The 14526-nt window shown below is 52.0% G+C and overlaps 1 protein-coding gene across 1 annotated transcript in view; it reads left to right on the top strand.

Annotated features, from left to right (window-relative positions):
• The first annotated feature begins 218 nt into the window (after positions 1–218).
• The window catches only part of JPH3 (junctophilin 3), a 50679-nt gene continuing 36371 nt past the window's right edge, over positions 219–14526 (top strand). The window contains exons 1-2 of the mRNA XM_004377746.2: positions 219–670; positions 10707–11484. Of these exons, the coding sequence (XP_004377803.1) occupies positions 289–670; positions 10707–11484 (1160 nt within the window). The 5' untranslated portion in view covers positions 219–288. The remainder of the gene's footprint in view (positions 671–10706; positions 11485–14526) is intronic.

Raw genomic sequence — 14526 nt, forward strand, 5'->3', positions numbered from 1 at the left:
CCTCCTCCCCTCCGGTCCTGTTTCCAGCGGGAGCGCGAGACGCTGGTCAGGCTCCGCGGCGCAGCTCGAAATGAATAATCGCCCCCAATTGACTTAAATTCCACCGAAGCCGGCGCTGCGGCCGCCCGCCGCTCGAAATCTGGTCACTGTATTTTTCGCTTTCTCCATTCTTCTTAAAACAAAAACAAAAACAAAAACAGCCAGCCAGCCAACCAAGATTCCGGTTTGTTGATCGCCTTATTATTATTTTTTTCACCGTTTGCGGGATTTGCAAACCGAGTTTCATGCATGTCCAGTGGGGGTAGGTTTAATTTTGACGATGGAGGGTCCTACTGCGGAGGCTGGGAGGACGGCAAGGCACACGGCCATGGCATCTGCACCGGCCCCAAGGGCCAAGGCGAATACACCGGCTCGTGGAGCCACGGCTTCGAGGTGCTGGGCGTCTACACCTGGCCCAGCGGCAACACGTACCAGGGCACCTGGGCGCAGGGCAAGCGCCACGGCATCGGCCTGGAGAGCAAGGGGAAGTGGGTATACAAGGGCGAGTGGACGCACGGATTTAAGGGGCGCTACGGGGTGCGGGAGTGCACGGGCAACGGGGCCAAGTACGAAGGGACCTGGAGCAACGGGCTGCAGGACGGCTACGGGACCGAGACATACTCGGATGGAGGTAGGTGCGCCGGCGGTCGGGGCCTGTTTCCTCCATCGCGCCTGCTGCTGATCTCCGGGGAAGTTGAGCTGCTCCCTCTAGTTGGGCTGTGGGCATCTGGGGCATTTCTTGGGGCTCCTTGGAGACCACAGCGGCCCCTGGCTACAGGTTGCCACGCTGCCTGGTGGGGGCCAGTGTCCCGGTGCCGCTGAAGGGTGTTGGGGGGCTTTCCAAGAGCAGAGCTGGGGCTGGGGAGCAGAGCTGACCAGAGCACCTGAACATTAGCCAAGAGCAGGCCGGGACCTGCGGGAAGGCCAGGCTGGGCCAACGGCTGTCTCTGGACCGCCAAGGAGGGGGAGGGGGTGGTGCAGGGAGAGGGTCCCCTCCCCTTGCTGACAAAGCCCCACTTGGTGTGGCTTCCGGGGTCAGGCCCCAGCTTGGCTTCTTGTTTTCATGCAGTGCTAAAGGGCCTCCCTCAGTCCTGAATCAACGCAAGCCAATGGAAAGGGAGCGCTTTGTAGCGCTAGAGGCGGGGGATGAAAACCCAAACCAACACAACAAGGCAATAAACTTCTAGGTGGTTGGATGCAGGCTAGCGCTGTTGAAGCAGGCTGCTGGGAGGGAGGCCCATCTGTTTAGTGAGAGCCCAGGAATCTCGGATGTAAGTGGCTGAATCATTTTCCCCATCCGTTCAGGGACTGGGTCTATGCCTCCATTCTAAGATGCCGCCATGCTCTGGGGTCAGCGCCTGGGGCTGGAAGCTAGTGAGCTGCCTGCCGGCGCTGTTGTAAGATGGTTTCTGTGCTGGGAACTGTGGTCTGGCTGGCATTTCAACCCCTGTCCAGTGTCTACCCCTTGGTGCATTAGGGATGCATGGAGTCTTTATCGTTCCTCAATGCCAGACCCAAAACACACCTGCCTTTAAGATGCCCCCTCCCTTCACCTCAGAGCTAATCCCCAGAAGTGGCTCCCTTGCCTTCCTCCTGGCGGCTTGGTTATGTTTTAGGCATGGATTCCTGGGAACAAGGGAGTCACGGCAATGACTTGTGTGCTTCTACCGGGAATAGAAACCATGAGTGTACGTGTGGTGTTTGACTCCCTGCCTACTTGCTTCCTCTGAGTCTCAGGAAGAAAGCTCTCAACACCTGCTCCCCGGCCACATTCAGGAGTGACAGAGGGCTGGAGAGTAATTATTATTTTGGCTTATGCAACTGAAAGGCAGGGTTCATTATTACCCAAAGAGGAGGAGTCTGGGGCAGTTAATTATATAATGCTCCTGCCTGTCACGGCCCTGCCCAGCCCTAGTCCCAGGCGGCCTTTTCTGTGCTGTTGTTTTCGTGGAGAAGGTTGGAGAGCGCCCCTGGACCTGGGGTGCTGAGGGCCGGGCTGGAGCCGACAGTCCTCCCTCCACCTTGGCCATGGGCTTGTATATGTGTGTGCGCAAGGCAGGACAAGGCCAGGCAGCAGATGTGGGTGGCCACGGCAGTGGGTGGGCAGCCTGGTGCTCCCAGTTGGTCTGTTTGTGAACCCAGGGGCAGCTGTCCCCCGCAGGGCTACTCTGCAGAACCATCTTTCCAGGGTGCTCCCAGCTATGTCTGTGCCAGGAGAGTCGCCTCCCTACCCCTTGCAGGCCAGCCTCGCGTGGAGCGTGGAGAGGAAAGGACCCAGGCCCTTCACTTTTGTGCGACTTCCCAGGATATTAAGAGTGGCGTCTAGCACCCTGGTCTGCCCACCATTCTCAGATGTCTCCGTGGCTTGAAGAATTCATGTTTTCATTCCACAAATGTTTATTGAGTGCTGACTACATGCTGGGTGCTGCTGGCCCTGGGAAAGCAGCGATGAACAAAGCAGGCAAATGTTTTTTGCCCTCATGGAGCTTACATTTTAATGGGAGGGAGTAGCTGCGCTGTTGTCATTTGGGGATGGGAGGATCTGAGTCTGTGGCTGGCTATGAGTCTAGAGTCTGCACTGTTGAGATGAGAAATGTGTTTTTCAGTGTATCCACTTCCTTGGGGTCTCTGCCCTCCAACCAACCAGCTACAAAAGCTTTCTTCGTCATAAGTACTCCCTGCTGCATGGTCCTGTTTGAGCCTCATGTGATGGCGGGGCAGGGATTGTGCCCATTTTACAGGGGAGGTCGGTGAGACCCAGGGGCCCATGTGACTGGCCCAGAGCCCCCCGCATTGGTGGCAGAGCCAGGGTCTAAACCCAGTTCTGTCTGAGCCATGCCCCTTCTCTCCCTCATCACACTGCTCAGATTTGTCCCCCTCCCCTCAAGGGGATCATGGCTCTCTGCTCTCTGGTGGGAGAACCAAGGCAGGCACACAGACGTGGGGCTCCAGGGTGGCCACTCCCTTCTGGGTGGGGACGTGGCATGACAGAAAATCAAATTGATCCTTCTGGCCTAGAAGCCTGGGGCCACTTTTCTGGAACACAGTCCCTGCTTCTCATCAGGAAGGAGGTGACTGTTGAGAACGTGTGCCCTCAGGCAGTCTGTTGGCCGGCAGAGCCAAACTGGGGTATCATCATCCACTGGAACGCAGATAAACAGTGGAGCCTCAGCTCCTTCTCCCTAATCAACTGGTGGTCAACGATGGAGCAGGTGTTGGAGTGGGTAGGCAGAGCCTTTGTTAGTTAATGGTTATGACTCCAATCTGACTTTTCCTTTGCACAAGAGATGGAAAAATCAGGCAGGCATCAGCAAAGCTCCAAACTTTAGCCCAGCTCCAGTGCTGACTTGGGGAAATGCGTGTTTCATGAATAATGCAGGAGCGGCAAATGCACTCCACTTTAGCTCAAGTTGGTATGGAATCCATTTCCACTGGGCATACTTCTGCCAACTTCTCCTACCCCAGGTTCACCCTTGCCTGTGTGCAGGCAGGTGACACTCATTGATGGGAGCTGTGCAGCTCACAGTATGCTGTGGTGACAGATGCTGGGGCCTGGGCTGTTGGAGTTGCCAGCCTGGGCTTGAGTCCCAGCTCTGCCACAGCCCCACTTTGTGACCTTGGGCAAGTTACTTCACCTCTCTGAGCCTCTGTTTCCTTGTCTATACAAAGGGCTGTAATAACACTTGGAAAGTAGGGGAGAACTAATTGGGATTGTGTGTATGGCTATGGAGTCCCTGGGTGATGCAAATGGTTAACGTACTTGGCTGTTAGCCAAAAGGTCGGTGGTTCAAGTTTACCCTGAGGTGCCTCAGAAGAAAGGCCTGGAGATCTATTTCTGAAAAACCCCGTCTGACACATACGGGGTCACCATGAGTTGGGGTCAACTTGATGGCAGCTGGTAAAAAAATGTGGCAACTGTTTATCAGGAATATAGTAAGCATTCATTATTATTTCTTGTTGCCATAGCACATTCAGTGAATGTTACTTAGAATGATCATTAGTGTAACCAGTAGCCAGGACATGATGATGATGATGAAAATGATAATAAATGGCAATATTCAACACTTAGTGTGTGCCAGGCATGCAGCAAGTGTCTACACTGAGTTACATAATTTAAGTTCTTATAACTCTGTAGGGTTGACCTTATCATTATTCCCACTTTACAGCTTAGGAAACTAAGGCTCAGGGAAGCTAAATGGCTTGGCTGATGAGTACTGGACAGAACCAAGATTCATGCTCAGGAGAGAGATTCCAGAGCCCGAGCTTTTAGCCATTACACCTCTCTCTAAACTTCCTTGTGGAAACATTCCTCCTTGTTCCTTCTTCTTCCTCCACACTCATTCTTCTCTTTTGGGTAAAGCAGCCCAGAGTTGTAGTCAAACTACACGTGAGAATACGGGTACACCCACGCCCTGCCCATTGTACCCTCCTTCCAGTCTAACCGCGGTGCTCCCCCTCGTCTCCACTCGCTGGACTCTGGTGCTTTGCTGCACAGGTAAATATTTCCCCTTGGGTGCCATGTACACAGAACCCCTCAGACCAAAAGTTACCCCCTACAAATAAACCCACCCACACCCTGAAAGATATGAGTCATCCACACACCCAGCCTCTCCCCCATACACAGATTCCGTTCACTGGCCCAGATCCCTCAGCCCACACAAATCACACACACCCACAGTCAAAATCCAGAACCACCCAGGCGCCTGCGTGCACACACACACACACACACACACACAATACACCTGTCACCCGGAGACATTTTCCACCCTGTCCCCCCAAACACAGCCACATGCATCCTCCCAGCTTTGTCCGCACCCTGCTCTCCAAGCATCCAGAATCTCTGCTGGTTCCTGCTCCCGAGAAGCACATTATTGCTCTAAGTGGAGGATGCCAGCCTCGGAGGAGGGTTCAGATTACGGATGTGGTATTATGCTTTGTTTCCATCTTAAATACATGTTTATGCAGCTAGTGCCCCCTTTGAGGCGGAAAAGCCATCAAAACAAAATAAACAACCACTGGGCATATTTCTGGTGGTTGGCCGTGAATATGTGAAGCTGTAAACGCTTTTTTATCCAAAAGCCGAGGTTAGGAGGGAGCAGGTCTGTCAACACGGATATTCCGCAAATAGAAACTTGTTTCAGAAACAGAAAGAAGCAAGCACTCAGCAACCAGAGATAAAAACCATTCCTCAGATTCACTTTCAGTCACTTTGGGGGAAGAGGGCTTCATAAGGTGAAAGTAGAAGGGAAAAAGCAGATAACTAGTTCTTCGTTGCCAATTATAGCCGGCAGAAAAGCGTTACTGAAAAGCATCCCCTCACCCCAAACTCAGCCCTCAAGCTATTTGGCGTGCTTTATATAAAGAAACCTAACGCAAGCTGGGCAGAGATGAGGATCAGCATCCTCCTAAAATACCCAGCCCACAGGATGGCTAGTGAGTAGCCGTTGCTGACGTTAACAGTTAACACAGCTAACCTGGGGAAAAGAAGAACGGTAGTTCCGTCTTTTCTGAGGACATCCAGCTAGAGAGAGGGAGACCTGGAAAAGATGGCAATGGTGGCAGTAGGGGAGGGCCAGGGACCTCTGCAGTTTCTCTCCTAGACTCTTCCTTCCTCAGTCTTTCCCCAGGCCTCCACAACTCTAAATATAACTAGCTACCAACTATGAGCTGATAATTTTGTGAGCAAACCAGGCTATATGTAACACTTTTTATGTCCTTAAATGACAAAAAGATACTTAGATTTGTGGAGACCAGAAGAAAGATGTTTGTTTAAATTCTTCACAATGATCCATCCCTCCTTGGCTTAGCTGCTCCCCCAACTTGTAGTTCCGTGGATTGTGAGGGGCACGTGGTGGGTGAAGGTGAGCATGGCATGGGGACCCTGGCTTTACCACAAACGGGCTCTGTGGATTTGAGCAAGGGGCGTGCTCTCTTTGGCCCACCATGTCTTAATTTGCAAGGGGAGGTGGTCTTCCGGCTGCAAAAATGTGAGGCAGGCTCTTCAGCACCTTGGAGAGCGCTCTCCCTGAGCGCTGCCTCTGCTGTCTGGCTTGCTTGGCTTTGCTCAGATTCCCTCCAGGTGATCCCGTCAAGTCAAACCATATCGCCCACGAGTGACCACCAGGCCACGAACCCTCTGGCACACGTGAACATTAGAGGTTCACCTGTTCCCACTCTGTCACTGTGTGGGTTCCGTACTTCGAGAACACCGCCCTGTGGAGTGTTTGCCTATTTTTAAAGTTTCTTTTGGTCTTTCACCCCAATACTGTCAGCCCTTTCTAAAATAGTTGAGTGCTTTTTACTTGCCAGGCAGTTCCTGGTCAACTGAGAGAGCATCTTCCAGCTATGGCATGGGTTTGAGGAAGGGTTGGGGGACTTTAGTAAGATATCTAGAAGCTGCTCTGAAGTCAAAAGTTTATTTTTGCCTCGGGTTATGTGTGTTCAGTTCCTATGGAGCATAACAGAGGTTACAAGTGCACAGCCAAAGGCAGGCAAAGGAAGGATTTTCACTGTAGCAGCCAAAGAGACAATATTTCATCACAGCCTCTTTAAATCAGTATCAATCGATTAATCGTCTAGACCAGTCCTGCACAACATGGTGGTTACTGGCCACATATGGCTACTTGAATTTAAATTTAAATTAAATACAATTAAAAATCCAGTTTCTCAGTCACACTAGACACTTTTCAATTGCTTAATAATCACATGTGACCAGAGGCTAACATATTGGGCAGTGCAGATGTAGAACATTTCCATCATGGCAGAAAATTCTATTGGAAAACTTTGAACTAAAACATAAGCTTCATGTCAGCCATTGCTGTGTGCCCAGTGACTAAACTAGTGTTGGCACATAGTGGTCACTCAATAAATATTTGTGGAATGAATGGACCATGCAGATAAGTATAGTAGTATTTGTTCACTTCCTTCACCATCCATCATTTCACACATCCATTTCGTTGCAAGAACTTGGAACTGGACAGAGATAGTTAAAGGGAAAATCTTCCCCCAAACTCTCTTGCCAACAGGTCAACCCTACTTCAGAAATCTCCCTGAAGCATCATTGTTGTAATTCTGTAATCAGTTTTGTTTTGTTGTTGTCCTTGTTGCTGCCCGTACGGGACTGCCAGTGTCTTACATGAGTAAGATGGATGGTGTTGACCAAAGTGAATGATGGAGTGATCATGTTCTAATGAGCAAAGCAATAGTGACCAGGGAATGTCTGTGGAGCACTGTTTAATGAGCAGTATCCATTGTGAAGTGCTAGGCAGGACAAGCAGAAAAGAAGCACCCTTTCATCTGCTCACTTTCTATGTCTTTACAGCTACCACATCCTTGCCTTCATTCATTCAGCTGTTTAAGAGGCATTTATTGAGCTCCACTATGTTCAAGGCACAAACATAGGACAGCTCAGATCCAATTTCAGTGAATCAGCCTGTAAAATATTTACTGAGCACTGATTGTGTATGTAGTACTTTGTGTGTGGTTTTACATATATATATATGTAGATATATGTATACACACACACACACATACAAAAGAGCCCTGGTGGTGCAATGGTTAAGCGCTCAGCTGCTAACAGAAAGGCCGATGGTTCAAACTCATCAGCCACTCCGCAGGAGAAAAGACCTGGCAATCTGCTCCCATAAAGATTACAGCCTAGGAAACCCTATAGAGAAGTTCTGCTCTGTCCTATAGGGTTGCTATGAGTCAGAGTCAACTTGACAGCACACAACAAATATATTCATATATACATACACACACATATATATTTATATTAGTTGCTGTTGAATGGATTCCAACTCATGGTGACCCCATGTGTCAGAGTAGAACTGTGCTCCGTAGAGTTTTCAGTAGCTGATTTTTCAGTGTTTGCTGAATGAATGAATGATTGAATGAATGGATGAACATGTGACTAAGTGGGCAGAGGAGTGGGGATTTGAGCCTAGGCTAGCCTGACTCCAAAGCCTGTTCTGGTGCCATGTCCAGACCCCTCCCCTGGCAGGAGCAGCACCTCCACCACTGTAGATATTGGAGATGACAGCCAAGTTGCCCCTTCTCCAGAGACTCACCACCTCCTCTGCAAGTTATACCCCTCACCAGCTGTGGGTACAAAAGTCCAGCCCCCTTGTCTCAAGGTAGGGGTGATTCCATGCTTGGCTCCTGCCCTGCCCCTCCTGCTTCCTGCACCCCTTCTGCTGTGAACCTCTCCCTCCCCCAATAAATCACATTCACATGGACCCGTCTGGGGCTCTGCTTCTGGGAGCTGACCTGAGACACTGTGCTGTGGTCACTTGTTAAATAGAGAGACTGGAATTCATGCAGACGCTGCCTTTCTTGGAGCAAAGGGCTGTCTCAGGTTCTTTGTTGGGACTCCGGCCAGGTCAGCGTCCCATTCACATCTCTACTAGGCCCTGGGCTGGGCCACTTGTCAAGTGGAGAATAAAGTGCTAGAACACAAAGGTCCCTCTAGAGAGCTTGTCATCCAGGTGAGCAGGGAGGATGCACTTCAGAAACATTGAAGAACACAGAGCTATCCCAAGTCAGAGCCCTGGGTGGTGCAAATGGTTAACACACTGGCTGCTGGCCAAAAGGCTGGAAGTTCAAGTCTACTCAGAGGCACCTTGGAAGAAAAGCCTGGTGATCTACTTCCAAAAAAATCAGCCTTTGAAAACTCTATGGGTCTGCCTTGAGCACTGTGCTCTTTTAAAGAACTATCTATATGGGATCAAATTGACAACAGCAAGTCCAAAGGTTAGTAGGAAACTTAGGAGGCAGTGAGTTCATGTTAATGGGGGAGGAACAGCTCAGAAAAGGAGGGTGAGAATGCTTGTACAACTCGAAGAATGTAATCATTGTCACTGAACTGTACATGTAGAAATTGAATTGGTGCATATTCTGTTTTGTATATTCTCAACAATAACAACAAAAAAACAAACAAACAAACAAAAAACCCTATGGAGCACAGTTCTACTCTGATACATGGGGTCACCATGAGTCAGGCCTGACTTGACAGCAACAGGTTGTTTTTTTTTTTAATTCTGAGTCAGTCTGCCGCGTGTTGGGCCTGGTGTGGGGCTGGGTCAGCCTTGTGGGCTGGAATGGCTGGAGAAGGTGTTATTGAGGAGGGGACATGAACTGGGGTGGACTGAGTGGAGTCTGGTTTGTAGGGGTTGGGATTTTGAGTAAGGAAATCTGTGGACAAAGTGTCAAGGACACTCTCTGACTTGGGGCTTGTGGGTGGTGACAGATCAGTGCCTAAGCTTGTCTGGGGCTGCACTGCAAGGCTTCGGGCTCCACACTGTTTGGATTTTACCCTCTCGTGCAGTTCACGTAAATAAAATAGGTGGCCTGGGTGGGACACAGTAGGGAATGGTGGGGAGTGAGGCAAACTGGAGGGTATATGCCCTGACTAGAGGGGCAGCTGCTGCTGGATTCCAGTCCATTTCTGCCATTTGAAAAGAAAGATCTGGGGTTGCCAGATCCTCCAATTTTCCAGGAGACAGAAGAGATCTAGACTTTTATGTGAAATCTCTTGATTTTGAAATGTTGGCAGTTAATCACAATTTTATACAAAAACACTGTGAGACAAATAAAGCCTTTCTATTGGTAAGATGCAGCCTCTAGGCCTCTGGTTTGCTGCCTCTGCTACAGAGAGTAGAGAGAGTGTCATGACAGCCCCTATATTCTCTCTGCACAAGTCTTCACCAGGGTAGGGAGTCCCTGGCTGAGGGACTGGGTGAGAGCAATACCGACTCTAATAACACTAATGACGAATGTGAAGACTTCCCCCACCATGCTGAGGCTTGTTTAAGGCTCACGATGGCCTGTGGCAGCAGGGTTTCTAGATCCATTCTATAGATAAGGAAACTGAGGGTCAGAGAGGTCCAGAAATTTGTTTAAAGGCACAGATAATAAGTAGAACCCAAGTCTACTGATTTTAATGCTTTAAGGCCACATACCACCATCCCTTCCTCACACCCTTCCATGATATCCCTGGCAAGTGGTTTCCAACCTTTCCTTGAATACCTCTGTTGTTGTGTGTGCTGTCAAGTCGATTCTGCCCCGTAGGGTTTTCTAGGCTGAAATCTTTACAAGAGCAGACCTCTAGGTCTTTTCTCCCATGGAGCCTCTCATGGGTTTGAACTGCCAACCTTTCAGATAGCAGCTGAGCGCTTAACCAGTGGGCCACTGAGGCTCCTTGGACACCTCTAGCTATAGGGAACCTCCTGCCTCCCAAGGCACCTGTTCTGTACCCAGTTTGTAGCCCAAATCTGTGTCCCCCTGGCTGCCCCTGTGTGGGGCCACCCAAAGACATCCTGGTGACACTCCACCCACCCCTGTCATCTCCCAGTTGGGCTTCTTGTCCTGTTCCTTCCATTCCACACTCCTGCCTCCACATCAGGGCTCTGTGCCTCCCTCCCCTGCCCAACTTCTGGGTGAGAGAGCAGAGCTCAGCCACGGGATGAGGATGGTTGTGTATCTTTAACACAAACCATTAGAGTGTGCTCTGAGGCTCTGTCTGCCCTGATGTGAACCTCAGCTCGCACAAGACAGAAAGTGCACACAGAGAGGACGGTCCAAGCCACCCTTGTGTGCAGACCCCTGCCCAGGGCCCTCCACCACGCGGCCATGCAGCCTCAGCTCACCCCTGTCCTCTGTCTCCCCAGGCACATACCAGGGCCAGTGGGCCGGCGGCATGCGCCAGGGCTATGGAGTGCGGCAGAGTGTCCCATATGGCATGGCGGCGGTCATCCGCTCGCCCCTGAGGACGTCCATCAACTCTCTACGCAGTGAGCACACCAACGGCACGGTGCTGCTCCCAGATGCCTCCCCGGCGGTGGCCGGTAGCCCGGCTGTGTCCCGCGGCGGCTTCGTCCTGGTGGCCCACAGTGATGCCGAGATCCTCAAGAGCAAGAAGAAGGGGCTGTTCCGGCGCTCGCTACTGAGTGGCCTGAAGCTGCGGAAGTCCGAGTCCAAGAGCAGCCTGGCCAGCCAGCGCAGCAAGCAGAGCTCCTTCCGGAGCGAGGCCGGCATGAGCACGGTCAGCTCCACGGCCAGTGACATCCACTCCACCATCAGCCTGGGCGAGGGCGAGGCTGAGCTGTCAGCTGTGGAGGATGACATCGACGCCACCACCACCGAGTCCTATGTGGGCGAGTGGAAGAACGACAAGCGCTCCGGTTTCGGTGTGAGCCAGCGCTCGGACGGGCTCAAGTACGAGGGCGAGTGGGCCAGCAACAAGCGCCACGGCTACGGCTGCATGACCTTCCCCGACGGCACCAAGGAGGAGGGCAAGTACAAGCAGAACATCCTCGTCAGTGGCAAGCGCAAGAACCTCATCCCACTGCGGGCCAGCAAGATCCGCGAGAAGGTGGACCGGGCCGTGGAGGCGGCGGAGCGGGCCGCTACCATCGCCAAGCAGAAGGCTGAGATTGCAGCTTCCAGGTAGGGGAGTGGGCAGGGTGGGGCGCTGGTGGGTGTCTGCAGCCTCTTCTGGGAATCTCTGCTCCTCCAGGCCTTGGGTGAAGGCCCGTACTAGTGTTTCTATGCCCCACAGAACCCCAGAGGTACTCAGAGGTGGCCGTGGGCAGGGGTGGGGCAAGGAAAAGGCTGAGCTGAAAGGGTTCTGGGTCAAGCAGGTCTCTTTTATCTGTTCTATATGTTGGTGTTTAACGTAAGACTCTGATGGATAAAAAAGGTGCGCCGTTCTGTTGGTAGAGCCCGTAGGACAACTGGTGGCTAAGGGAAAGGTGCGATGCCCCCACGGCCACATACCCAGGTGTAGGATATGGGTGAGGGCGGAAGCTGCCACAGCCACCCTGCGGCCCAGCTTTCCCATGGACATCCGTGGCATCCGCTGGCGAGACTGGCCATGGGCGCCAGGCCCGGGGCTCACGCAGGCCTCAGGGCTTAGTGAATGCGGAATCCAGTGGGGTCACACCAGTGCCCTAGAAGAGGGCCCAGAGCTGATAGTTGGCTGCATGCCATGTTGGACCATGAGGTGTGGTAGGTGCATGTGTGGGGATGGCTGTTCAGGGCCCTCCCAGGACTGGCTCTCTGGTAGCTGCAGGGGTGAGTGGTGAGTGTGTGGGTCTGTGTCTGGTCCACGCCAGGCCGTGGGACACGAGAGGTGGCAGAGAGGGAAGAGGAGCCACCTGGCGGGTCTGAGGGAGCCAGGCTGCTGAAAGCCAAGGGACCCTCAGGTGGCCATGGGGCCTTCCGTGAGTCCTAATGGAACAATACCTGCCTCTGAGTTGCTGATGGCTTTGTCAAGGCTGCAAAAGACATTTCAGAAAACCACAGGCCGTTGGTTCCTGCCCCCTGTGCTTCCAAGGCCAGGGCGGGCCCTCGGGGTCTGCCTTGAGTTGCCTGGGGCATGGGGTGAGGACTGGGAACTGCCCAGGCAGGGAGCTGGGGGGGCAGATCTGGTGTCTTTCCGGAGGACTCTGTATCCCTAGCCAGGGGCCAGGCCTAGAGGGTCCAGGAAGACCCCCAGACTGGGCTCAGGCCCTCCCTCCCTTGTCACTAATGAATGCTCCGGCCCATTTGGGTCTGGTTTTACATGACCTTTGATCTACAACAGAAGAACAAAAATGATGGTGTGGTTTGTGGGCAGGATACCTGCCTCTCATAGCCTCCGAGGTGTTAGAGGGAAACAAACCAGTCGGAGAAGCCGAAAGGAAAGTGGAATTCCTACCTGAGCACCAAGGCCCTGAGTGGTCTGCTCACCCCCACCCTCCTCCCCCAGAAACGCTCTGGCAAGGAAATAAATAGCAGCTGCATTCATGACTGCTCACCTGGTATTTTAGCAGCAAATTAGGTTCAATTGTTATTTTTTCCATTATGAACGTAATCCTCGCTCCATATAGAAAAAATGGAAAATGAAACTATAAAGGAAGAAAACAACAGGCACTGGGGTCTGGCTCATCATGCGAAGACTTGGCGTTTTGCTCTATTTCCTTCCTTCTAGTTCTTTTTCTTTCTTTTTTTTTTTTAACCCTTCTTATTGATTGATTGATTGTTTTGTTGACCACTGTGGACAAGAGGCAGTTTACAGCACTGAGGGGGTGGCATACTCAAAAATTTGGGGATGCCTGTCACAGGTCCTGTTCTGACCTGACGGGTAGTTCATAGCTGAGGGCTGTGAGGTAGAAGCACAGGATTTAATGGAAAGTCTTCCACAGAACTGATTTCACTGTAAAGGCCTAGTGACCAGGTGAACTCCTTTGGGACTGAGGACAGGGGACTCAGGGCAGTTTTCTGGCAAATTCCATAAGAAATGAGGGGAAGCAGCATGGTGCAAATGGTTAATGTGCTCGGCTGCTAGCTGAAAGGTTGGAGGTTGGAGTCTTCCCAGAGGTGCCTCAGAAGAAAGACCTGGTGATCTACTTCTGAAAACTCAGCTGTTGAAAACCCTGTGGAGCATGGTTCTACTCTGACACACGTGGGGTCACCACAAATTGGGGCCAACTCCACAGCAACTGGTTTGGTTTCTGGTTTTGGTCCCGATTAGGAGGCAAGGTGGTGTTGTGGGCAGAGCTGGGAGTCAGCCACCTGAAGAGTTTAAGCCAGGGCAGGCTTTACTCTCTCACAGCCTCAGTTTCCTCATCTGTAAAATGGGAATAATGTGCCTGCCATGGAGGCTTGTGAAGATTAGGTGATAATGGCTCCATGACTCGGGGGCTGGCTCCTGGCAGGCTCCAGCCACTGCCTATGGCCTTGCTTCCCCTCTGGGTAGGGGCAGCTGGGGGTGTGGCAAGTGAGGAGAATGCAGGATTGGAGGAGGCAAGGACACGTGAGTGAGCAAGGAGCTGCTTCCTTGCCATTTTCTCAATGAGCTTACAATTCAAAAACAAGGAAAAAGAGGCGCTGTTGTCGAGAGTGAAGCCAGCAGATGAATGGCCATATCTGCGGTGGCCCCAGAAGGGACAGGGCTCTTTCTGAGCAGCCTGAGGCCGACCCTCCACTGGAGCGTGAAGGCGGCCATGGCCGTGGAAGCCGTGGGAGTGGCTGGCCCTGGAGGCTCCCTCACTGTCACAGCTGAGAGAAAGAGAGATGGGAGGGGCCATGGGGCCACAGCAGCACCATCTTTGGATTCCCAGCCAGGCGAGGGCTCATTCAACTGAGTGCAGTGCAAAACTCTCACCCTCTCTCTCTCCCACACACTCTCCCACACACGCACATATATGCACATGGACACACACAACACACACATATGCTCATACCACACTTATACACAAACTCAAATATGTGCACACACAACACACACACACAAGGGCACACCAACTCACACACATACACACACACGAACACATACACACACACACACACACATATATGTGCACGTGCACACACACAGGCTGAGCTGGGCATCTAGCGACCCCTGCAGGGGCCAGGTTTGCTCCTATCCCCACTCTTTAGTCAGCTGTGCCTGGTGGGATGGGGGTCAGGAGGGAAGAACAGCAGGACATGCTGAGCCCCGGGCAA

This window comes from Trichechus manatus, unplaced genomic scaffold (genome assembly GCF_000243295.1).
Source record: "Trichechus manatus latirostris isolate Lorelei unplaced genomic scaffold, TriManLat1.0 scaffold00053, whole genome shotgun sequence".
Classification (NCBI taxonomy): Eukaryota; Metazoa; Chordata; class Mammalia; order Sirenia; family Trichechidae; genus Trichechus; species Trichechus manatus.